This window comes from Stigmatopora nigra, chromosome 10 (genome assembly GCF_051989575.1).
Source record: "Stigmatopora nigra isolate UIUO_SnigA chromosome 10, RoL_Snig_1.1, whole genome shotgun sequence".
NCBI lineage: Eukaryota > Metazoa > Chordata > Actinopteri > Syngnathiformes > Syngnathidae > Stigmatopora > Stigmatopora nigra.
The window spans coordinates 3,999,879-4,025,962 of record NC_135517.1 but is presented as its reverse complement, the minus strand read 5'-3'; the positions used below and the strand labels follow the sequence as shown (position 1 = coordinate 4,025,962).

Here is a 26,084-nt window from a genome sequence, read left to right as displayed (position 1 = left end):
TTGCAAAATGCGTCTAAAATTTGATGGATAGGTTAAATTAAATATATCTTATTCCTCTAGGTGGCGGTAAATCACCTTCCCAGCTTGGTCGCTCCATCTCACCCGAAGAAGAAGGCTTGACTCCTCATTACGCTGAAGCGAAACTGCTGGCTCTCACTAGCGGGGCTCCAGTTCTTCATCCACGGCGACGACACGCGACTAACCTAGGGCGTCCGACGCGTACTTTCCCCGGCTACCCTCCTCCCGAAATCCGGGATGGCTTTCCTGGCGAAGCCGACTCCAGGCCGGCCGCCGCTGCTGGACGACACGGTCCCACTGACGGCCACTATCGAAGCCAGCCAGAACCTGCAGTCCCACACGGTGAGCCTCACCTTTCCTTACCGGTACGACTCAGCCGGGTATGCGGGTCTTGCGTAGGGCAAGTCGGCGTCCAGCTCGGACGAGCGCCCGGCAGTAGTTCCGTTGTCGACAACGGGTGTTTGTGGCAGAATTTTCTGATTATTATCGTGGAAAAAAGCGCCCCCCTGCTGCGCATGAGTTTTTTTTGCGGTTGAATTACCGCCAGTCATGAAGCAATTTCCCGGAAGCTTCTCTTAGCAAATCGAGAGGACTTTTAGTGGCGATAGTGACTTGCGGCCCATTGATTTCTGATTGGCGCAAATTCTTCCTGCTTTATTAGGCGGTTATTACACACATTCGACATGGACCGTGAACGTAACATAAAGAAAATGACGTGTTTTGTATTATATGTCCCTTGTCCGATGATGGACGCAGGGTCTGGCTGGTTTGTTGTTGACAAGATTCCGCCTGGGATCAGCTGAGGCTGACAGCTAGCTTAGCATGCTAATGCCAGATGCCATGCTGTTTGTTTTTCTCATTCAGAGATTTCATTTTTAAGGAATCAAAGCGGGTGATGATGTCTTATCAGTTTTACAAAAAATAAATAAATAAATAAACGGCACGCCTACTAATGACAGCCAATCAGAAAGCTTCGTTAACATGGTATGGTTAAGGAAATGTCATAACTGATATAGTTTCAGTTTTGTTTTTTTGTAATTAGCATAATTTGCTTGCTACCATTAACTCTTTGGCTGCTATTGATTGTGATATACAAACCATGATAATCATCCCATGATGAGATTCTTAATTCTTTTTCCTTGGGATGATGTATATTCTAAATATTTTTGATAGAAGTGAAAAGTATTTATTTTTCTAAATTTGGTTTTTCAGAATTGTATTTTTTCAGGTTGTAAAGGTATTACAAAAGCTCAAGAAATAATATATAGACCTAATTTTGTCTGTTTTCCTCTCACCAACACAGGAGTACATCATCCGAGTGCGAAGGGGCGTGGCCTCAGAGAACACCTGGCAGGTAGGCCCACCAGTCGACCAATCACAGCTCCGCTTCCACTAAATGGCGTTTGTGTACGTAGGTCATCCGGCGCTACAGTGATTTTGACGTCCTCAACAACAGCCTAGCGGTGAGTTTTTTTGTCTTTTAATCTACAATTTACATTAAAGTAATTCTTAATTCCGATTTAGAGTGCAAAAACGGTCATGGAAAGTGAAACCAATTTTTTAAGCCGCCATTTCAACATAAATCATATTGCGTAAAATGAAAATACACATTCATAGACGTCATGAAGCAGCGCAAGTGCAAAAACAAACAAACTGTGATTAATATGTGAAACCACCGACCTTTCAAGGATCCCAGAACAGGATACCGCAGTTTTCTTTTTGCTGAGGCTTTTCCCCACTCACTTCCCGTTTCTGGTAGCTGGATCACTGTTTATTTGACATCTCCACATTTCAACCGCCAAGTCTAAGAAAACACATCAACAACCTTCCCACTTTCATAAATTTGCAGAGTATGCGTTGCGGTCGTTAGCAAAAGATGTTCGTCCCAAAAATGGCTTTTGACGGCAATAGACGTCCAATTTTTTCCCCCTTAGACACTGGTGGGTTAATATAACTGAATTATGAAACAAATATTATGCAAAAATGTATTAATAAATATTATTTTTTTGACACTTGAAACAAACCATGAAGTCAAAACACTAAATTTCCAACAAACAAATCTAAACAACAACTAAAATAGCTGATTTTATTGCATGTTTATAAACTCAATCCGTTTATTTATGTCATATGTACATTGTTTAAAATAATTTGTTTGCATTTTGGTGCACAACAACTGGAATCTTTTTTTCCTGCCTCGGTCAAATAGATTTTTTATATGATTAATACTGTTAGTTAAATTGGGCGGAGTTTCCGGGGGTGTCGGATCCCTCGTTAAAGAGCGTTTTTGGCAGGTGTGCGGCATCCAGCTCCCCCTTCCGCCCAAGAAGCTGATCGGCAACATGGATCGGGAGTTCATTGCCGAGAGGCAGCGCGGCCTACAGGCCTACTTGGATGCCGTTACCCAGCATCCTTTGCTGTGCGCCGCATTGCCCGTCAAGAAGTTTCTGGACCCCAACAACTACGCTGCAAATTACACAGGTAGCTCTTTATTGTTTTGGGGGGGCGGAGCTTGTATGCAAATTATTCATTTATCATCTAAATATTCATATTTGACATAGTTTTACTAATAAGCATTTATAAATAATAAATAGATAGATTGAATTCCTTTTTTATCCCCCCCCCCCCCCAGAGATTGCCCTGCAACAAGTCTCCATGTTCTTCCGCTCGGACCCCAAGTGGGAGGTTGTGGAACCCCTTCGAGACGTCGGTACGCCTCCGCCGTCTTGCTAGCGGCGTGCTTGCCGGGCGCCGGGATGACGCCCACGTTCCTCCTACAGGTTGGAGGATCAGAAAGAAGTATTTTTTGGTGAAAAATAAAGAAGAAGCCAAGGAGCGCTGTTTACTCAGCTGGGTCCGTGTTGCCTTCATGCTCCACCAAAACGTGGGAGAAACAAACGTCGTTCAACACTCCGTTTACTTACCCGTAGGTGGACCTGGGCCCCGACAAGTTCTTGTCCGACAAAGACCTGCAGTCCGCCATGAAACTCCTCGCCGGAATTTCGGTGGGAAAGGTTGCCGTGTGCGACGGGACGTCCTCGCCGTTGCTAAATGTTTGTCCTTTTTTTTCTTCTGCAGAGTCCCTACTTGTGCCCGCTTTTGTTCTCCAGCACCAGCGAGTCCTCGGCGCTCCTCATCCGACCGTTCAACGAGGCCGGATCTCTGCGGGATCACGTCCGCAAGGCAAGTTGCGCGATGTACGATTTCCCCTGAACGCAGCATGAGAGTCTAGCATTGTGGAGAAATAGAAGCTACTGTATTTTCACGACTATAAGTCGCACATAAAAGTCTGAAATTTTCTACAAAATAGACCGGGCGCCTTATAATCCAGTGTGCTTTATATATGGAAATTTTTTTTAAATGGGTCATTTTTTGAGGGTGTGCCTTATAGTATATATGTTTTGTAAGTCAAGGTGCCACAGTAGCATAACATATTTCCCAATGGTGTTTTGAAAGGTGAAGCCAAGGGAGAACTACCTGAAAAAATACGGCAACGCCAAGAAGTCTCCGTCTCAGTCGCTGGAGTCGTCTCAAATCAGACTGTACGGTCGGCAGATACTGGAGGTAGGTCGCCGATCTCGCCTCCTGGCCAACTCCGCCCACCCACACTAAACTCCGCCCATCTACGTACACCCAGGGACTGCGACACCTGCACGTCGGCGGCATTTTTTACGGCCACCTTCACGCATCCAACGTGATTGTGGAGCAAGGAGGCGCCTGTCGTCTGACGGACGTAGAAAACGGACTTCTGGGAGTTCCTTCGCCGCTGCGACCTGTCGTTACCCGTTTTAGGAAGATTAACGTACGTAAGGCTAAATTATTTGGAGATTTGTTGAGATGCCGTTGGACTAAAAATTGTCTAAAATGTTTTTTTTTTCATCTTCATGTTATTTGTCATTGGAATATTTTGGCGGCTAGTGCTAAGCTTAGCGCCTACACTTCGACTAAAATGTGGGATAATGGCATATTTGTGTATGTAGACGACGGAGAGTATGGACGTCTTCTGCTTCGGCCATTTGCTCTACGAGATGGCGTGTGGGCGACCGCCCGAAAGCGTCCCTGTGGATGATTTTGGGGACATCAGTAACGGCGCCGTGGGTGAGTAAGCTAATGTCGTGTTGGTATGAGGTTTGCCTGGTTTTGCTGATTTTTATTTTATTTTTTTGTTGTAGTATCGGTGCTGCGGTCCATCTTGTCCAGCGTGGCCTGCAAATCAGGGATGCCCACACTTTTGCAGATCATTCAGACTCCGTGAGTTCTTTTATTATTATTATTATTAGTATTATTTTAAATATTCTTTCCCTTAGCTTTGATCCTTTCTGGTGAGTAAACATTTTTTCAGAACATCATAAATGACAGTTTATGCCGTTTAATTGGGGAAAATATTTTCTAAATGATTACAAGTGAGACCACTTACAGCACAAGATGTCAAGTACAGATGTCATAGTGGCGGCCCGGGGGCCAAAACTGGCCCGCCGCTTCATTTTTTGTGGCCCAGAAAAGTAAATGATGAGTGCCGACTTTCTGTTTTAGGATCAAATTCAAATGAAGAGTATAGAAGTAAATTAAATTTCCGGATTTTCCTCTTTTAGAATCAATAACTGTACATTTTTTTGCAGGCTGTTCGCCGACGTGACGCTACAGCACTCGGAGAAAACACAAATGAGGGTAAATGACGCCGACTTTTCTCATCCCGTCCAATTGGACCTAAAGCCTAGTTGCCCATGCTCGCGTGCAGGTTCCGGGCAGGCTGAAAGAAGCACTGAAGGCCGCTAAGGAACGGCTGGAAAAACGTCTTCAAGAGGAGCAGAAAATGGTGCGTTCAGGGACACTCGGTGAATCCCACCGCCACATCCCTTTTTCAAATTTGTTTTTTTTTTCCTTTTTTTTTTTTAAGCTGCACCAGCACCGCCGGCTGACCCGAGCGCAATCCCATCACGGATCTGAAGAGGAGAAGAAGAGGAGGAAGGTTTTGGCCAGAAAGGTGCAGCATTTTCTGTCTTCACATCCAAATGCAACAACGTGACAAGCTTTTTTGGTTTGTTTTTATTCATAGAAATGCAGACAGTCGACGTATGAAAATGAAGATGACATCTCCGTGCGAAACAACAATAACTCTGGTGGGTTTTTTTTTCCATTTTGGACAGCGATAGACACTGTCCAGTTATTTCATTGACTTGAAGAACTGGATAAGCAAAAGAACACACTTAAAAAAATGGAAGAAACTGTAAAAATAATGCAAATAATTTTGCTAATCCTCTGAATTCAAATAGATTGAACGTCTATATCGTTCTCACCCAAAAGATAAAACACAGGTCTTTGGTACTGTGACAAAAAGAAGCAAATATTGTCAATCTTTTCCAGGTTCGGGCGCCAGTTCCCCACCCACGTGTCCCTCGTCGCCCACGCCGCCGCCCACGGGTGAGTTTTTACCTCGCTGCTTCTTAGACTAAACTTTTTTATTTATTTTTATCTCGGACATTCGTGTCAACAACTCTCACCGACGGCTAAACTGAGGTCACCAAGATGCAAAAAAAGAACAAAAATGGCAGTTTGTGGATTGATGTCCGACTGGTGTTTTAATTGAATTGTGGTCTCTCTCTTTGTCTTCATCCCGTGCATCTCCAATGTAGAGCATGCTTCGTTCTGACCTCGTGCTTGGGGTAAAGTAAACCTTTCTCCTCCGCCTTTCCCCCTTTTGCTCCCCCACGTTAACGTTGGCGATGGTGACGCGTTTCTACGTCTGCTTGGGCTTTTTCGCCACGGCATGTCGCTCTTCTATTTATTTGCCTTTATACCTTCCATTTTATCTTTTAAAATTTTTGCTCTGCACTTTTTTTAAACATTTTGGGTCTGCCATTGACGAGCACAGACGGGTGGATGCCATTTGAGTTTTAATTTCCACGATTGGACGTCTATCACTGTCAATGGCACAAAGAGGATTTCAACTCCCCACCCCTTCCATTTTGGTTGTTTGCTTAATTGCACTCTGCCAATTTGTTACTTCTATTCTCTCATTGGTCCTCTTGTCCATTCAGGTCATGTTCTTCCTCCCCCACCTCCTCCCCTACCCACTCTGGACTCCTCCCCCTGCTCCCCTGTGGCCACACCCCTCCCCAAAGGACGCCCCGCCTTGCTGAGCTCCATACAGGCCTTCAACAAAGACAAACTTAAGAAGGCCAGCACCGTAGATCGCAGCCAAGCCGTTTTCTAACCACAATTTCCGTTTATTCTTCTTGTTTTTGCTATTTTTTCGCTTTCTACAAATCCAATCCCTTCTTTTTGATAGAAATGCAATTTCTAGATTCCCAAACTCAAACTTGAAATTCTTACCTCAGATTGAAAATATTTGGGAGTCATTTTCATCTTTAGATATAGAAGAAGAAAGAAAAATGTTTATCTTTATATTATATATGCACATTTTTATTTTGGTTGAATATGGTTTGGTGTTTTGGGAAATCCAAATCCAGTTTGTTGGGAAAATATTTAAAAGATAATACATTACAGATGCGGTTTTTTTATTCTTTAATTTTTTTGTAGTTTCAATTTGCTGAAAAAAGTAGGCGTAAAATGATATATTTGGTAAAATCTTGTTAGTGCCAACTTATTCAAATAAATAATTTGAAATTTGAATAAATAAAAAGAAATAGTAATAAATTAAAGATGCAGTATTCAAATATAATCAAAAACTCCCCCTATTTTTTTAATCTCCCAAATTTATTTCCCAACTGCATTATAAACACAACACATTGTTTTGACTACAAAAATTGACAACCATTCCAGATTTTCTCCTCAGCACAATTTTACCCTCTCTAAACATATTATGATTATTTAATTGTGCCATTTATGGATATAACAGCCCTTGTGCCTATCGATAAATCTATTATGTATTTCCCATGAGGCTTTGCGAGATGTTTTTGGTGGATCGTTTGAATGTTTCTGGCTGGCTGCTTTTCACGCCACGCCCTCTTTTCCTTCTGCAGCACTTTAATGCAAATTTTATGACTGATCAAGATGAAGCTCCAGCTAACAGTCTTATTTTTAAAGATACAGAGAAATAACGAATTTATTAAATTGTGAATTTCTCCAAATTAAATTAGGGGCTGTGTATTTTTCAGTGTTGAGCTAAACTTTTGTATGCAAAATATTTGTTGGGGAGGTTAAATAAATATGTTCAACTTGTAATGTATGTAATGTGAATGTAAAATATTCCGAGTAGATACTTTATCAATAAAACAAGTCATGAACTTTTCAGTGTGTTTTGTTAAAGAATGCGTCAGTTATTTTATAGAGACAGTGAAAACAAATGTAATGTACTAATTGTAATTAATTTTAAAAATGTTTGTTAAAAAAATGCACTTAGACGCTTGCATATGGAAATGACGTCAGTGATTTATTGGCTACTTCTCTTCCTACTTCCGCCTAAACTTTTCTTCCTACTTCCGCAAAGCTATGCGCTTGCGTCCGGGTTTTGCTGCGACAGCGTGCCCTTGGAGCCACGAAATAACATACCACCCCTTTTAACATTAACCCCGCTTCTATTGGTCCAATTCAGCTTCACTTTTTAGACTCGCTGGTAAAACCTCGGCGTTGATTGGTCGAATTCTCATTTCCCTCATGTTGACCCCACCTCCTCACTGACCAAAAAAAGGAGAGATTCAAAATGGCGCTGTCCGTGAAGTCCGTTCTCCGCTCCGGAAGGGTACGAAAATGTCCTAAATACGTCAAATATGTCATGTTTTTGTCTACATTTCATGGTTAACTTTGCCTCTTCCCATAGAATGTCGTGTCGGTGCTGAGGCGGCGGTCCTTTCACAGAAGCGCCCCGGCTGCGGTTCAGGTCAGTGTTAGCAATTAGCATGCTACCGTCACTGCCACTCCTCTAACATATTTTTCCATATATACGGCCACTACAGTGTCATACATTATTTGGTATTCTAAAACTAGTCTTCTATCTACATCTGTTTAGTTATTTCCCTTACAACGACATTTTATTGCGATGAAGGGACATGTATGTTGGAAAAGTCTTAACCTTTTAAGGGACAGTAATCACGCCATTGGATAGCGTTTCATAAATTTGGACCATTTAATTCAGGTGTGGGCTAAACTATTCCACAAAGTGGCGCAGTTGGTGCGGGTTTTCATTCCAACCCATAAAGAGGACCGCTATTCGCAGTCAGGTGCTCCTTTGCATCTGCAGAAATCTCATTGGTGAAAGTGCCTTTTTTTGGATAGTTTGCAACAAAAACCTGCACCCACATCGGCCGTCGGGGAACGGTTTGCCCACCCCTGTAATTCAATTCTTAATGGCACTAAAGTGGCGGCCCGGGGGCCGAATCTGGCCCGCTGCATCATTTTGTGTGCCCCGGGAAAATTAATGATGAGTGCCGACTTTCTGTTTTAGGATCTAATTAAAATGAAGAGTATAGATGTATATTAAATTTACTGATTTTTCCCCTTTTAAATCAATAATTGTAATTTTTAAAATATTTTTGTGTTTTTAGCTCAAAAATCATTTTGTAAAATCTAAAAATATATATAAAAAAACATTGTTTTAGATCTATAAAAAACAGTATATTATGGACTTTTAATCAATTTATCTTAAAAATTCTAAATATTATATCTAAAATGGTCCCAAATGAAATCGAGTCTGACACCCTTGCGGAATCATTAAAAAACTTTACAATAAGGATTTTACAGTCTTTTATTTATAATAAATAAATGTATATAAAAATAATAGTAAGCACATTTAAAGTGACTAAAGGCCTCAATCAACACTTTAAAGTTGTTGGTTTAACTCTTTACTAATGACGTCCAATTCATTTAAACCTGTAATTTAATTAAAGATTCTTTCGCTAAGAAGGACTTTTGCTGATTTTGAAAAAATTAAAAATTATGAACCTTCATAAATATACTTCTGATATATATATATACTGTGTTTTTGAAGTTTTGAAATGGCTTGTGCTGCGTTCAGGTGACGGTGCGAGACGCCTTGAATCAGGCCTTGGACGAAGAACTGGAGAGGGACGAGCGCGTCTTCCTGCTGGGGGAGGAAGTGGCGCAGTACGACGGCGCCTACAAGGTCTTGTCTTTTTATTTTCTTCTAAATTTTAAATCGTTTTTTTCCCTCTACTCTACCATTTATATTGGTGTATTTTCCTATTGTTTTGCAGGTGAGCCGCGGCTTGTGGAAAAAATATGGAGACAAACGCATCATTGACACTCCAATTTCTGAGGTGAGCATCCCATAGCACCATTAAAAAAAATAACACAAACAGCCATGGGCAAACTACGGCCCGCGGGCCACATACGGCCTGCTAGGCTTTATAATCCAGCCTGCCGACCAAATGTTGTCCAAATATTTTTTGTCTTTTTCCATGTTATATTAACATCAGTGCAATTTTAGGTCAACCAGTCTTAGTTTTCTGCCCTCTGTGACCTTTGATCTCACCTTCTCTATGTAACGTTGCAGATGGGTTTCACGGGCATCGCGGTAGGCGCGGCCATGGCGGGTTTGAGGCCCATCTGCGAGTTCATGACCTTCAACTTCTCCATGCAAGCCATCGACCAGGTCATCAACTCTGCCGCCAAGACCTACTACATGTCGGCAGGGCTGCAGGCCGTGCCCATCGTCTTCCGCGGGCCCAACGGTTCCTCGGCCGGCGTGGCTGCGCAACACTCGCAGTGCTTCGCCGCATGGTAAGTGGAAAATCTTAGCCCAAAAAACCTGTCATTAGAATAGAAGCTAGTTTTGTTTCTATTGGGTTCTACTATGGCACTGGTGTCAAAGTGGCGGCTCGGGGGCCAAAAATGGCCCGCCGCATCATTTTATGTGGCCCGAGAAACTACATCGTGAACGCTGACTTTCTGTTTTAGGATCAAATTTCAATGATTATAGGTGTTATATTTCATAATTTAGCCCTTTTTAAATCAATAATAGCAATTTTGAAATCCAATCTTGTGTTTTTAGTTCAAAAAGCATTTTGTAAAATCTATGGTCTGGCCTACGTGCACTCGAGTAGACGTTAATGTGATCCGCGAACCAACCCAAATTCGACACCCTTATACTATTGGGTGTTTATGCTCAAAGATTGCAATTTGTAAATTCCCCACCATTCATCTTGGCTGGACTTGGAGCCACAGGTTTTAATGAGAAGCACTAAAAATGACAGGAAAAAAAATGCAAGAAAAGCTACTGAAAAACAATTTATTTTTTAACTTGATTCCAATCCTCTTATTTTCAGGTATGCTCACTGTCCGGGTCTGAAAGTGGTGAGTCCATGGAACTCTGAGGACGCCAAGGGTCTCCTCAAGGCGGCCATCAGGGACGACAACCCAGGTGGGTTAAAGTTGCTCTAATCTAATCTAATTGTCCATCGAATCTAATGGTACTCCTGTCTGCCCCGCAGTGGTCTTCCTGGAGAACGAGCTGATGTATGGCGTCCCCTTCGACATGTCGGACGAGGCGCAGTCCAAAGACTTCACCGTCCCCATCGGCAAAGCCAAGGTGGAGAGGCCCGGTACCCACGTCACCGTGGTGTCTCACTCCCGCTACGTTGGACACTGCTTGGACGCCGCCGCCGTTCTGGCTAAGGAGGGAATTGAGTGCGAGGTAAACCCACTCCGGCTCACTTTCACTTGATTTTAGGGCATTTTGCTTTAGTTTTGGGACCACTTGCCATGTATGTGTTGGTAAACGATGACTTGTTTGTGGATCAGGTGATCAACTTGCGCACCATCCGGCCCATGGACGTGGAGAGCATTGAGACCAGCGTGACCAAGACCAACCACTTGGTGACGGTGGAAGGCGGCTGGCCGCAATTCGGCGTGGGTGCTGAAATCTGCGCCCGGATCATGGAAGGTAGGAACCATCTCCACCCCTTCCGTCACTTAAAAGAGGGAAAAATTGCAGCACTTTTTCTTTTAAATGTATTATTTAATCACATATTTTGGAGCAATGTATACCAACATGTTGTTTGTCTCTCACAGGTCCGGCTTTCAACTACTTGGACGCTCCGGCTACCCGAGTGACGGGCGTGGACATCCCCATGCCATACGCCAAAATCCTGGAAGACAACAGCGTCCCTCAGATCAAGGACATCATCTTCTCTATCAAAAAGACACTTAACGTATGAAGGAAAACAACACTGTAGTGATAATTTTTGACATTTAAAAAATGTACATACAGAGTATGAAGTTCCCAGAGAGTAACGCCTACTTCTTTCTCTTCGCAATAAGACAAGCCACCTTATGTGTTAATCCTTCGACATATTTATTAGGTCATTTGTTTGTTTTGTCCTGAAACAAAGGTGACGGCAGGATGTAACGTGTTTTCTGCTTCTGTGTGGGAAGTGTTGCTCACTGTATCTTACTGTTACCCTAATTAAAGAAAAACAACTTGCTGTTTTGTTTGTGAGGTTATTTTCAAAGACATTCATATAACTTCTTTAAAAAGAAAAACCTGTACTTTGTCGTTTTTTAACGAAAAAAAAGCCTTACTCTACTATGTCGTTTTTAGACGAAAAAAAGCCTTAATATACTATGTAATTTTTTAACGAAAAAAAGCCTTACTATACTATGTCCTTTTTGGTGATAAAAAGCCTCACTATACTATGTCGTTTTTTAACGAAAAAAAAGCCTTGCTATACTATGTCGTTTTTTAACGAAAAAAAGCCTTACTATACTATGTCGTTTTTTAACGAAAAAAAGCCTTACTATACTATGTCGTTTTTAACGAAAAAAAGCTTTACTATGCTATGTCGTTTTTTAACGAAAAAGAGCCTTATGTCATTTTTTCAGAGAAAAAGCCTAACTATACTATGTCGTTTTTTTTCAGAGAAAAAGCCTTACTATACTATGTCGTTTTTTTACGAAAAAAAAAGCCTTACTATACTATGTCGTTTTTTAACGAAAAAAAGCCTTACTATACTATGTCGTTTTTTAACGAAAAAAAGCCTTACTATACTATGTCGTTTTTTGAAGAAAAATGCCTTACTATACTATGTCGTTTTTTGAAGAAAAATGCCTTACTATACTATGTCGTTTTTTGAAGAATAAAGCCTCACTATACTATGTCGTTTTTTGAAGAATAAAGCCTTACTATACTATGTCGTTTTTTGAAGAATAAAGCCTTACTATACTATGTCGTTTTTTGAAGAAAAATGCCTTACTATACTATGTCGTTTTTTGGAGAATAAAGCCTTACTATACTATGTCGTGTTTTTGAAGAATAAAGCCTTACTATACTATGTCGTTTTTTTGAAGAATAAAGCCTTACTATACTATGTCGTTTTTTAACGAAAAAAAGCCTTACTATACTATGTCGTTTTTTGAAGAAAAATGCCTTACTATACTATGTCGTTTTTTGAAGAATAAAGCCTCACTATACTATGTCGTTTTTTGAAGAATAAAGCCTTACTGTACTATGTCGTTTTTTGAAGAATAAAGCCTTACTATACTATGTCGTTTTTTTGAAGAATAAAGCCTTACTATACTATGTCGTTTTTTTTTAAGAATAAAGCCTTACTATACTATGTCGTTTTTTTGAAGAATAAAGCCTTTCTATACTATGTCGTTTTTTTTAAGAAAAATGCCTTACTATACTATGTCGTTTTTTGAAGAATAAAGCCTTACTATACTATGTCGTTTTTTTGGAGGAAAAAGCCTTACTATACTATGTCGGTTTTTTGAAGAAAAATGCCTTACTATACTATGTCGTTTTTTGAAGAAAAATGCCTTACTATACTATGTTGTTTTTTGAAGAAAAATGCCTTACTATACTATGTGGTTTTTTAACGAAAAAAAGCCTTACTATACTATGTCGTTTTTTGAAGAAAAATGCCTTACTATACTATGTCGTTTTTTGAAGAAAAATGCCTTACTATACTATGTCGTTTTTTGAAGAAAAATGCCTTACTATACTATGTCGTTTTTTGAAGAATAAAGCCTTACTATACTATGTCGTTTTTGAAGAATAAAGCCTTACTATACTATGTCGTTTTTTGAAGAATAAAGCCTTACTATACTATGTCGTTTTTTGAAGAAAAATGCCTTACTATACTATGTCGTTTTTTGAAGAATAAAGCCTCACTATACTATGTCGTTTTTTGAAGAATAAAACCTTACTATACTATGTCGTTTTTTGAAGAATAAAGCCTTACTATACTATGTCGTTTTTTGAAGAAAAATGCCTTACTATACTATGTCGTTTTTTTGGAGAATAAAGCCTTACTATACTATGTCGTGTTTTTGAAGAATAAAGCCTTACTATACTATGTTGTTTTTTTGAAGAATAAAGCCTTACTATACTATGTCGTTTTTTAACGAAAAAAAGCCTTACTATACTATGTCGTTTTTTGAAGAAAAATGCCTTACTATACTATGTCGTTTTTTGAAGAATAAAGCCTTACTATACTATGTCGTTTTTTGAAGAAAAATGCCTTACTATACTATGTCGTTTTTTCAAGAAAAACGCCTTACTATACTATGTCGTTTTTTGAAGAAAAATGCCTTACTATACTATGTCGTTTTTTGAAGAAAAACGCCTTACTATGCTATGTCGTTTTTTTGAAGAATAAAGCCTTACTATACTATGTCGTTTTTTTGAAGAATAAAGCCTTACTATACTATGTCGTTTTTTGAAGAAAAATGCCTTACTATACTATGTCGTTTTTTGAAGAAAAATGCCTTACTATACTATGTCGTTTTTTTGAAGAATAAAGCCTTACTATACTATGTCGTTTTTTTGAAGAATAAAGCCTTACTATACTATGTCGTTTTTTGAAGAAAAAAGCCTTACTATACTATGTCGTTTTTTTGAAGAATAAAGCCTTTCTATACTATGTCGTTTTTTTGAAGAAAAATGCCTTACTATACTATGTCGTTTTTTGAAGAATAAAGCCTTACTATACTATGTCGTTTTTTTTGGAGGAAAAAGCCTTACTATACTATGTCGGTTTTTTGAAGAAAAATGCCTTACTACACTATGTCGTTTTTTGAAGAAAAATGCCTTACTATACTATGTTGTTTTTTGAAGAAAAATGCCTTACTATACTATGTCGTTTTTTGAAGAAAAATGCCTTACTATACTATGTCGTTTTTTTTGAAGAATAAAGCCTTACTATACTATGTCGTTTTTTGAAGAAAAATGCCTTACTATACTATGTCGTTTTTTGAAGAATAAAGCCTTACTATACTATGTCGTTTTTTGAAGAATAAAGCCTTCCTATACTATGTCGTTTTTTGAAGAATAAAGCCTTCCTATACTGTGTCGTTTTTTGAAGAAAAATGCCTTACTATACTATGTCGTTTTTTGAAGAAAAACGCCTTACTATACTATGTCGTTTTTTGAAGAAAAATGCCTTACTATACTATGTCATTTTTTTGAAGAATAAAGCCTTACTATACTATGTCGTTTTTTTGAAGAATAAAGCCTTACTATACTATGTCGTTTTTTGAAGAAAAATACCTTACTATACTATGTCGTTTTTTTTGAAGAATAAAGCCTTACTATACTATGTCGTTTTTTTGAAGAATAAAGCCTTACTATACTATGTCGTTTTTTGAAGAAAAATGCCTTACTATACTATGTCGTTTTTTGAAGAAAAATGCCTTACTATATATACTATGTCGTTTTTTTGAAGAATAAAGCCTTACTATACTATGTCGTTTTTTGAAGAATAAAGCCTTACTATACTATGTCGTTTTTTTGAAGAAAAATGCCTTACTATACTATGTCGTTTTTTGAAGAATAAAGCCTTACTATACTATGTCGTTTTTTTGGAGGAAAAAGCCTTACTATACTATGTCGGTTTTTTGAAGAAAAATGCCTTACTATACTATGTCGTTTTTTTGAAGAATAAAGCCTTACTATACTATGTCGTTTTTTGAAGAAAAATGCCTTACTTTACTATGTCGTTTTTTGAAGAAAAATGCCTTACTATACTATGTCGTTTTTTGAAGAAAAATGCCTTACTATACTATGTCGTTTTTTGAAGAATAAAGCCTTACTATACTGTTGTTTTTTGAAGAAAAATGCCTTACTATAATATGTCGTTTTTTGAAGAATAATGCCTTACTATACTATTTCGTTTTTTGGAGGAAAAAGCCTTACTATACTATGTCGTTTTCTGAAGAAAAATGCCTTACTATACTATGTCGTTTTTTGAAGAATAAAGCCTTACTATACTATGTCGTTTTTGGAAGAATAATGCCTTACTGTACTGTCATTTTTGGAAGAATAAAGCCTTACTGTACTATGTCGTTTTTGGAAGAATAAAGCCTATGTCGTTTTTTACGGAATAAAGCCTTACTATAGTATGTCGTTTTTTTACGGAATAAAGCCTTACTATACTATGTCGTTTTGTTTACGGGAAAAAGGCTTACTATATGTTGTTTTTTTACGGGGGGAAAAAGCCTTACTATACTATGTCGATTTTTAAGAAAAAAAGACTTACTACATACACTATGTCGTTGGCCGTTGAGCGTGTCCAGGGTGGGACCCGAGCAGCCCTGGAACCGCAGCTTGGCTTCCAGCGCCGTCTGCAAGAAGTTGTTGGTCCAGAACTCCAGATGTTCCTGGTGAGAGGACGTAAACAGACGCCTACGCTTTTAGATGTTTTTTTTCTTCATTTATCCATTTTAATTGTATTTTTTCATCTTTATAAATGATAGTTAAAAACATATCCTACACATTTTAAAAATGTCGATGTTTACTGACTGTCAAATTGATTTCTTCTAAGTGATACATTTAAGGCCCATTGGGATTTACAACTTCCAACACATAGACGGTTTTAAGAGACAAACCTTTGCAGCAGCACCAGTTATTTTGCTCCAGGACTTTCACCGGCTGACAGTCACTCTGTTGGGTGGCTATGGTGGAGTCAGCCCGGCTTCGTCGTGATCGTTAGATTCGGAGTGGCGTCTTCACCGACGACCGGGCCGCTATTGGCTTCCTCACTCGTCATTGCGAAGCGTTCCAGAATTTGTCATAAAGTATGGAAGGCGAAAAATATGTTGGCGGCCATCACTCGACTGACGTTAGTATTAGTAATTAACGCGTTGCCTTCACGTTTTGTAGGCAACCGAGAAAAGCAAAACCAATATAATGGCGTTTCAAATCACAAACAAAAATTACAATTTGTCAGAAGAAAACATTGTACCGTACAGAAAACAATTGCGGGCTGGTTTCATAGGACTTCACATGGTTCTCTTGAAACAGGAAGTAGATTTAGCAAACAACAACATAACTTCCGTGTTATGGGTGCCTCGAGTTGGTTTGACCTCCCTCGCGTGGAGGGAGTTGGTACTGCAATCACCAGTTTCTGTATGTTTTGGCCACCTATACCTGTCTATTTTTGAAAAACTACATTAGTTGGATTTTTTATATTTTTTTTATTATGATTTTGTTGTTTTTATCTTTGGAGACCAAGTGACTATTTTTGGGAACTAAAAAATATCTGTAAAAATTATAAAAGTGCACCTTTTTTCAGGAAATATGATACAAAAAAAATAATAAAATGATGTATTAAGCTATTAAAACAAATAAAACATGCAAAGAAATTTTCCGATATACATCAATGGGCGTGTGGTAGGTGAGGGCGCAGGAGGAGGCAAACGTTTGGCAGCTGAGTAAACATACGGAAATGTGCACTAAAACACACAACTTGATGTTACGTTGCGTGAAATAACAATCCAACGACGATGAGCAAGACTCTGATTTGAGGTAAACAATTGATTTTCCTTTCAGTTTTTTTACATTTCAGCGCATTCTTAACCCCCCCCCCCCCATTTTCTCCCGCTGTAGTTCTTTTCACTGTGCGCGTTGAAACACGTGTGCGCGCTAATAAAAACATGGCGAAGAACTGGTGGGCGACGAATGGCACAAAGGTGAACAAACTTTTAATATATATTACATCAAATTTTTAAATAATATATATATACATTTTTTATCCGTTTACGATAAATGTATAACATGAGGTCAAAGGTCAAAGCGCTTTGTCGAGAAAAAATATTACGAATATTATCGGACTTGTGGGATATGCTTGTAATAGCTCCGAACTAAGCCATATGGTAACATAATAGCGTAACGATCATAAAAGTAGTAATCGTATTTTTTCGCAGCTTTAAATTTGGTGGTCGAGAAATATAATTTTCCAAACTTTTTGTTTCGAACATCCCTTTTTAAACATTTTTTCATACCTACGATTTTAAAACATGAACATATTCCAACTGAAAGTAGCTGCGCGGCTTGTTTTCGAGGCTTGCGGCGACAAATACGAAAATAACTCATGCCCCGCCCTCTACACGTGACGTCACAGTTCAACCTTGGTGTCATATTTCAAGATTTTCTTTTTCTTTTTTTCCAAATTCTAACTTTTAGCTGTTTACACATACTATAGTCCCAGCAGAGCAGTTTAGGGTGTGCGTTGGTATTACGAGAGCGGATTATTTGTGAGTAATTCCCCTAAATTTGTCGGTCCGGTTCCCCACCCCCACCCTTCTTTGGCCTCGTGTCCCGCCCCCTCTCCTTTCTCCCCGGTTGCCTCCGTCAACCGCTCAGCTCTCGTCGCAGCCATTTTACAGTGGAGCGTCAGCGCGGTGGCGACCGGAGGATGCCGAGACAGCGCGGTTAAGAGGTAATTCCGCCTTGGTTTCTTTCTTTTACCCCTTCATTTTCATTTACTCGACCTTCACGGGCTCCGCCGGGTTCCTTCGGCTGTTACGAGAGGAAGGACTGGGCTGGGTTGCCGCTGCTCACTGGCTGGCTGGCTGGCTGTTTGGTGGCTTGGTTGGTTGCTTGGCCGGCTGGTTGGGTGGTTGGATGCCGAAGACGCGCCGCCACCACCGCCGCGTCCTACTCCTCGCTCGGGGTAAGCCGCTCGCTTGGGCGTCAAGCCGCCAAAGTACCTTGCGTCAAGCGGGTGAGCCTGAATTCAAGACTTGGCGGAAATGAAAAAAAATGGAGAATCGGGGTTTTCTGGCGCCAGCCCGAAAGGGGGCTCCCGAGAGCAAACTACGCTCGATGTCCTGAAGATAAGCTAGCTATTTACGTACAGTATTTGCTCTTTTAAGATAGTTTTTTTTGCGAACTAAAATGAGTAGAGTTTGAATCTTAAACGCTGACTTTTAAGCAAGATGTATCTTCAATTTTGATAGTTAAATAAAGTGTTGGTTTTTAGGCTACGCTCGATGTTGCAAAGACGAGCTAGCCATTTTGGGCTGTTGCTATTTGTTTATGTTTTCCAAACTAAACTGTGTAAAATTTCAATAAAAACGTAGTTTCGATTATATATTTGATAGTTAAGCAGCATACGTTTGTTGGCTCCAGTCCGAAAGGGGTAGCCAGCCTCAACATCGCAAAGACAAGCTAGCCATTTGTGGCAGTTGTTTTTTTTCTTTAATAAACTGAGTAAAATTTGAATTTTAAATAGTGTATTTTTTGAAAAGCAGGTTTGATATTATTTTTGATAGTAGTATTGATTTGCTGGATCCAGCCCAACAGGGGGCTCCAGAGAGCGAGTTACGCTCAATGCCGAGAAGCTAGCGATTTGCATGAGTTTAAGGAATGCTAACCTTAAAAGCTACACTTGAACGGTGTTTTGTCTTTACTGGTAGATTTTAGAAAAGGTATTTGTTTACTGTTAGAAATAAGATAGCATTTTAGTCCATGATTTGCATATTTTTTTTAATTCTGTGGTTAGCTTTGCTTATGGTTGATGACATTTTACACCACTGAGGCTAATACCATTATTTTTGAATGTTGAACACATTGGTTTCTTGTGCCCCATATATTTTAGTATTTATTATTTTTCACATTGCTATTGCTAAGAGCTAGCTTTGACTGTCAAGTCTATTCACGTCATATTCCAAAGGTCGCAGTTTTGGGGCGGCTTTTTCTCCGCGTCTCCATTTTACGTAAAAGTCAGCGACGCGGAATGGAGGCGTGTGAAATTCGACACCTGAAACTGCCTTCCCCCCACTGTATTGTTTTCAAATCTCAGGGCGGGATACGTTGGCGGTCGGGTTCAAAGCAGTCTCCGTTTTGTCTCCCATAGCTGACCCACTCGTGTGGAAAGGGCCGGCTAATAGGCGCTCAATAAAACCTCCAGGGGGGAGGAGCCAGTCTCTTCAAATACGTTAGCATAGCCAATCACTTAAATAACGTTAGCATAGTACATTGTGGAAAAATGCTAAACAATGCTATTTCTGTTTTGTGATTTAAAATACGACGAATGAAAGCGACTTCAAAAATAACATGTACTGGTTATTGAAACACAAAATATAAAAGTACAAAAAATACTCATTTATACAGCTTAGCTTAACGTCCCACTATTACAGGTTTTACACCCTAATTAAAAGATAATTTTGTCAGAGTATCCAAAAATAAATACATTATGAAATTGAACAATAAAATGATTTACACAATGGCTTACCTCTGCATAGTCGAAAGCAATGTAGCCTCCAAAGGTTAGGATACCAGCAGACTAGTCCAGATTCGTTGACTTTATCGTGTGATGAGTTGGGATAGGAAAAGGCAGGTGTCCAAAGAAGAAGGGAGTCCCAAAAAACCTGTTTCCATGTCAGATTTGACCGAACCTGGAGCAATCTCTGGGAAAACAAATGAATTATGGAATGTACTCAATGGTAAATTTCTTACATTTAGTCCTCTTGACTCTCCAAACCACATAACTTAGCATCTGAGAATCCTAAAAAACTAATAATGATAAAACATTTACTGGTGCACCAAAGAACAAATGCTAATAGCCACAAACTCAAATGCTAATAGCCACAACCTCAAATGCTAATAGCCACAACTCAAATGCTAATAGCCACAATACAAAAGCAAGTAGCCACAACTCAAATGCTAATAGCCACAACAAAAATGCAAATAGTCACAAATTCATCATTCCCCTCTGGTCCGGCACCACGGTCAAAACCCGAGCCCCCCCACCTCGCGGCTAGCTTCTTTCCGAGATCTCCAAGCCGACGAAAGACGGGCGCCCGAGTGATTTTTCTCCTACATTTTCCCCGGCCAGGCTCGCTAAAATGGCTGAAGCTGCGCGAGGTCCGCCGGTGGACCGGCCGTCGGAATTCGCCAACGAGGAGCAGCGGGCCATCCACTCCTGGACCAGGATCGCCTCGGCCGGCCACGCCGTCCTCCTGGAGGCGGCCAAGATCCTCAGCCCCAAGGCCCGGAACCTGTCCGGCACCGAAGAACTGGTGGGCTTTCTACGGGAGCTGAGCGAGGAGGGCCACAAGCCCACCGTACTACGCAGCAAGGACGTGTACGGCTACCGTTCGTCCACCAACCGGCCGCTGACCGAGGACAGGCTCAAACCGCCGACCCGCAACGTCAAACCCGTAGCCAAGAAACGGCGAAGGGTCCGCGTCAAGAAGAGGGAGGTACACCCTTCCTGGAACGTCTCGCGGAAGTCCAGCCCCAGGATCCGGGGGGTCCCGCCTCCCGAGCTAACCACAGAACGGCAACCCGCCATCGCCGTCTGCGACGAGGCGTCCCTTTGGACTTCGGAGACGGCGCCCCAGGCGCAGTCGTGCCTCAGACTGACCAATATCAAAGGCCTATCCGGTGGCCATACGGCCAGACTCCAGATCCAGACCACGTGGGAGGTCCCCCGAGAGACGTCTCCGGCGGCGTCTTTGGTTTTCCAGAAGCCGCCCCCTCCAGCACTTTCAGGAATACCCTTGCAGCCTTCCCAGAACGGCGCCGTGGCCCTGTTCAGCCAGAAGAACTTGTCCTGCCCCGTCCGATTGGACGGCGCCCTAATCGGGGACTCGGCGCCGGTATTCCCGCAGACTCACACGGAGCTGAGCAGCAACGGTTGGGGGGTTCACGGACTACGGCTTAACGGACTTGGCCCCAAAGAACTGACACACCCGGCCAGACCGAGGAACCGCTGGCGGGACAAGAAGCGTTTGCGGTCCAAGGTGGTCAAAGTGGACGATTCTCGTTCGGTGGACGAGGCCCGGTGGAAAGCGCAGAAAGTCCTACAGGTCAACTTGTCCCCTGTTATACAGATCTGCCCACTCAACCAGGTGCTAAGAGACTTCCCATACCAGAACTGAACTGAAGCACCGCCCCCTTTTGTTAGTCGGCGTCTTAACGCCTTGTCCCTTTTTTTGGTCCTCTCTGCCCGTTTTGTAGCAGAAGTCTTTGGTTTTTTGGGGGGATCTGGGCCTGGTTTGGGTCTAAGAGTTGGGACTTTTCCAATGGATGTTGGGGGTGGCTTTTCCTAGCAGGCTGGGAATAATCTTTCCGCCGAGAGCTTTTCCGTTTTGGCCATTGTCCTGGCGTACGGTGCTTTTCAGTTTCAGGTAGGAACCCCGATTCTATGGATTTTTGCCATCCGGGCTTTTCCTGGCGGGCTGGGAAATGTCTTTCCACTGAATGCTAGCTAGCACCCAACATTTTTGGCTACCATGTCTTATGGTCTAAAAAACGAATTAAAATCCAAAGTACTGTTTTCCTTACTTCTCCTGAGTAGTCAATGAGTTCCATATAAGTTCAAAACTAGTGTTTCTGTAAACCCCCGCAGGTCAAGTTGGGAATTGCAGCTGAATCTTGGGGATTTTCCCAAGACCTTTTTGCAGAATGCTAGTTCTTAAGCTAAAATTCCGTTTAAGCTACCGTTAAACACAAATTCCGTTTTTTCCCAGTTGAAAAATTCCGTCAAAGCGGACGACGACGTGCTTCCGCGAAGCCCCGTTGGAAAAAGTTCACCGTTTGGTTCCGGGGGTGGCGCTCCCGAACAAAAGAAATAGTTAGCCGCAGAGTTCCGAGAAAAGAATGATCCCAAACGTTGTCTTCCTTTTTTCAGACCCGGCCGGGAAGAGAAGACGGTCGGGGGGGATCGGGTTCAAGTCCGGTTCGTCACAAAGTGTTCCTTTTTAGTCCCGCGCGGAATTCAAACCCGTCGTGTTGCAGATCGGTTGCTAAAAATTGACGCGCCGCGGCTTTAAAAATATCACCAATCAACTCATTGTATCAATTTTGGCGCAAAATTACATGATTTTTTTCTGGATGCATCTGGCAACATCTTATTGCCAGTTTTTTTGTTGTTTTTGGGGGGGCAGGTTGAGGATTTTTTTGATTTTTTTTTTTTTAAGTCTGTTTTCTGCTGCCCATCCATAACTATTTTTTTTTATATATATCTTTGTTCATCTTGTTTGTGAATTGTGTACAAAATATTTCCTACGTGAACTTTGAGAGTTTTTGTTCAATAAAAATGTTTTAAAAATGTTGTCATTTGAGCGGAATTTGTGGGGCACCTCAGGGCTCAATCTTGGCAACCCTATATTTTCAAAAAAATACTTTTTAAAACATTAATAATTGGTAAAAAATTGACAGATACTGTCAAACGCACACTAAACCTTGCTAGCATTTAGCATTCACTTATTAATGTTACTAGGGGTGCTGGAGCCAGTCCCAGTTAGCAGCATTTAAATTCAGAGGTACCTCTACTTATAAACTTTTTTTACATGTATAATATTTAAGTTACAACATGCTTGCTTGCATTTTTTCAAATATTTTTTTAAGTAATGTAGCATCCTTTATTTTATTTTGAAATTGCCATAATTGTTACGTTACTAATAGCAAAAAAACAGCCCCTGACGGAGTACATTAACTGGGAATGACCTGAAAATGTCCAAAATCAATAGGAATTGGCCCAAAAATCTCAGGCAAGCCCACAAAATACGTGACCAAAAAATTGGAACAGAAACCAATAAGAAGTGACCCAAGAATGCCCCTAAAACACCACGATGTGACAAAAATGAATGTTACCTGGTGTTTAACCTAAATAGGAAGTGACCCAGGAATCCACCAAAATCATCAGAACCTGTAAATATGCAAAAATGAATAAGAAGTTACCAAAAATCAACAGGAATTTGTTTTTAACATTTTATTGGATGAATTATTCATATGTACTAACTCAATTGAAATCTAGTGTTTACATAAATGTTCATTCCATTTTGTATGGTTGAGATATGTACCAATACCGAATATTTCAACGAACCGGTTGTGGAAGCGGCCGAACAAGTTTGTTGCTAAATAGCCCAGTGACGTCTTATACCACAGGAAGTGTGTCAAAATGCACCAAAATCCACAGGAAGTGACTGGAAAATGCCCCAAAACAATGGAAATTTAAAGTTCCCAATTAGCCTAGCTAGCATGACCCAAGTAGAACAAACTCAAACACCAGTGGACTAACCTGGATTTGAACCCGGGACTCCCACTAGAGGTTGACGCACTTAACCACTAATCCACTGAACAGGAAGTAATCCTGCGGATAGGAAGTGACTCAAAGAAAACAGGAAATTACCCGTAAATAGCCCACCTTGTGAAGTTAGCAACACACGGTCATTCGCTCTATGTCAAAAACAATTGGACGCCAAAGCTAGTCCTTAATGGTCAACATCGACGCACTTTTCGTAGAAAACGTTAGTGATCTTTTTTGTTTTTTTTAGCGGTGACAACGATACACAAATTTTGGGAAACTAAAAACTGAGATAAATTGTGGCAATTTGTTTTTGTCCGCGCTCTAAATTCCCCGCCAGGCCATGGCGGCGCTTATATAGGACGCAGCGGCCGTGCGGGGAGAGGAAAAACATTAAAGCGGCGTCGCGGTGGCGTGTTTTCGTACGAGGGAGGGTGACGCAGACGATGGCGGCGGCAGCGGCGCCTCCCTCCCTCCCTCCTACCTCCCTCCTACCTCCCTCCCTCCCTCTAACCTCCCTTCCCCCATCGCACAAAGAGACGGCGCCTGCACAAACGCCTGCAATCGCCCGAGTATCGGCGACGGGGGGTGCTTAAGGTTCTTTGGAAAAACATGACTTTTTTTCAAAGACAAACTTTTGTGATCGCATGCAAAAACAATAAAATCGGAATGGGAAGTCGGCCATTTTGGTTTGGCCATGCGACAATTAACAACCGTTTTCAAAGTAAACAATTACAACCACTTACTGTTGATTTTACTCATGTTTTGTTGATTTTGGGGCATTTTCAGGTCATGTGTTATTGATTTTGGGCCACTTCCTGTTGATTTGCGGGAGATTCTGGTCACTTCCTGTTGATTTTGGGTAACTCATATGTAACTTCGTGTGTATTTCGCTCATGTTCTGGTGATTTTGGGGCATTTTTAGGTCATGTGTTATTGATTTTGGGCCACTTCCTGTTGATTTGGGAGATTCTCGTCACTTCCTGTAGATTTTGGGTCATTCTTAGGTAACGTCCTGTGTATTTCATTCATGGCATGTTGATTTGCAGGCATTTTTAAGTCATGCTCTATTGGTTTTGGGTCACTTCTTGTTGATTTTGGGTCATTCATGGGTAACTTCCTGTGTATTTCGCTTACTTCCTGGTGATTTGGGGGCATTTTGGAGTCCCTTTTTTTTAAATAGTGATTTTTGTTCATTTAAGTGTAACTTCCCGAGTACTTTGGTCCTGTTTTGGGGCATTTTCAAGTCTATCGATTGGATTGACGAATGGTCAGATTGCCTATTTGGTATTGGCGTCAATGGCATTTCACGCAAGGCTAGTTGCGGTTAAAAGCCTCCATTTTGAAACATCGTCGTTCTCCAGTCAGTCCACTAAAGCCACACGAAGCGCTTGGGGGACTTGCCAATGAGTCTCCACGCAGCCTGGGTTTCAGCCTCCGGCGTTGAGGGAGAGCGGAAGCCATTTCACAAGGAACCAAAATGGGAGCAAAAAAGGAAAGCGCGCCTCGTAAACAAAATGGCTGCTCTGCCACTATACCTTGGGATTTTCCATTAATGCTCTCCTCCCGTCCAACATTTTCTCCACTCTTGTCTATATCAACCGTCTACATCGTTTGGGGAAAAAGATTAATTCTTTACAAAGGTTAACATTGACGTCATCATTTTTCGAATGACTAACATTAACATGAGCTTTTTGAAAATGCTAACATTAGCGTGAGCTTTGAGAAAAGACTAGCAAAATCCAATTAAAGATGGCTAGCTGTTACGAAATGCTAGCTAACATTCATATTAGCAGGTACATAATGCTATTCATGATTCATCGAATGAATACAAATCTCGCAAAATCCATTTTTAACATGCTAACATTAGCACAAGTGCCTTTGCGTATCATTTTACACACAAATACAAACATTTGTATTAGCATTTTCAAAATACTATTCATGTTTTATCGGATATATACACATATTGAACTAGCAATTATTGAAATGCTAACATTAGCCTGAGTTCTTTTACATATACTTTTTCTACTGTTTACACAAAAATGCTAACAACCATATTAGCCCTGTGCTAACTTGCCTATCATTTTTTCCACTGTTTACACATTTAAATTATCATTTTTTTAATGCTTTATCTCGATAAAAAATTTAACTGTGAAACGAACAATTTTTTATATCAGCATTTGTCAAATGTTCGAATACAAATTCATTGATTATTAGCTCGCTAGTTTTCACTCGTAAACCAACTAAGCGTCAATTTCCTTCAACGCCATTAAAACCAGAGGATTTCGGCGTTAGGTCCCAAGATATTCATTTTGGCTGCTGTGTGCGTTTACGTAACGTTTTGCATATTTGCGTCTTTTAGCCGTTTGGCCGCGTTGGCTCTCTTTTGTCGAGAGCGTAGCGCCGACATTCTGCGCTATCAATGATTCATGGCAACACGCGCGCACAAATGGGGGAGCTCGATCTGTGTGTGTGTGTCTGTAAGTGTGTGTGTGTGTGTGTGTGTGTAAGTGTGTGTGTGTGTGTGTGATTTTTGGCCTTGGGTGTGTCCGTTTGGTTGTGTTTTGGAAAAAAATGGATTTCTAGTGTGCGTTTCTGTGGAATTGGGTGCTTTTTGGTGGGAGTGGTCTTTGGCAAATGGTTGTTTTTGTCATTTTACTTTGTAGTTTTTGTTTGATGGCAAATGGATTGGATGTCAATGGCAAATAATGATTTGGCGGTAGTGGTGGTTTTATATTGGGTGTGAGTTTGTGGGTTTTTGGGTGTTGTTGTTTTTTGTGTTTTTGTCTGTTTGTATGTGGTTTGTGGTTTAGAGTTTTTTGTATGTGTTTGTTT

General features: G+C 40.8%; 3 protein-coding genes and 1 long non-coding RNA gene across 5 annotated transcripts; 3 read left to right on the top strand and 1 right to left on the bottom strand.

Annotated features, from left to right (window-relative positions):
• The first annotated feature begins 96 nt into the window (after positions 1–96).
• On the top strand, positions 97–6,519 carry pxk (PX domain containing serine/threonine kinase). The gene is made up of 18 exons (XM_077726672.1): positions 97–360; positions 1,322–1,372; positions 1,434–1,481; positions 2,310–2,496; positions 2,648–2,725; positions 2,796–2,869; positions 2,946–3,020; positions 3,094–3,198; positions 3,472–3,579; positions 3,653–3,817; positions 3,996–4,113; positions 4,188–4,266; positions 4,635–4,683; positions 4,754–4,831; positions 4,913–4,999; positions 5,072–5,135; positions 5,380–5,436; positions 6,054–6,519. Exons 1-18 carry the CDS (start codon positions 256–258, stop codon positions 6,227–6,229), a joined length of 1,704 nt encoding a protein of 567 aa, XP_077582798.1. The 5' UTR covers positions 97–255; the 3' UTR covers positions 6,230–6,519.
• A 975-nt stretch (positions 6,520–7,494) lies between these two features.
• pdhb (pyruvate dehydrogenase E1 subunit beta) lies at positions 7,495–11,417 on the top strand. The gene is made up of 9 exons (XM_077726071.1): positions 7,495–7,717; positions 7,796–7,855; positions 8,990–9,097; positions 9,189–9,251; positions 9,488–9,714; positions 10,260–10,354; positions 10,425–10,627; positions 10,735–10,876; positions 11,005–11,417. Exons 1-9 carry the CDS (start codon positions 7,679–7,681, stop codon positions 11,148–11,150), a joined length of 1,083 nt encoding a protein of 360 aa, XP_077582197.1. The 5' UTR covers positions 7,495–7,678; the 3' UTR covers positions 11,151–11,417.
• LOC144202940 (uncharacterized) lies at positions 10,209–16,777 on the bottom strand. 2 transcript variants are annotated; one of them, XR_013327588.1, is made up of 3 exons: positions 15,820–16,777; positions 15,478–15,591; positions 10,209–11,313 (listed from the first exon to the last, which is right to left on the bottom strand). It is a non-coding gene; the product is annotated as an uncharacterized LOC144202940 (long non-coding RNA). The 2 variants fall into 2 exon arrangements; XR_013327587.1 differs by having other exon boundaries at positions 10,209–11,081.
• A 731-nt stretch (positions 16,778–17,508) lies between these two features.
• ccdc71 (coiled-coil domain containing 71) lies at positions 17,509–21,954 on the top strand. The gene is made up of 2 exons (XM_077726070.1): positions 17,509–17,651; positions 20,052–21,954. Exon 2 carries the CDS (start codon positions 20,062–20,064, stop codon positions 21,097–21,099), a length of 1,038 nt encoding a protein of 345 aa, XP_077582196.1. The 5' UTR covers positions 17,509–17,651; positions 20,052–20,061; the 3' UTR covers positions 21,100–21,954.
• The last annotated feature ends 4,130 nt before the right edge of the window (positions 21,955–26,084 follow it).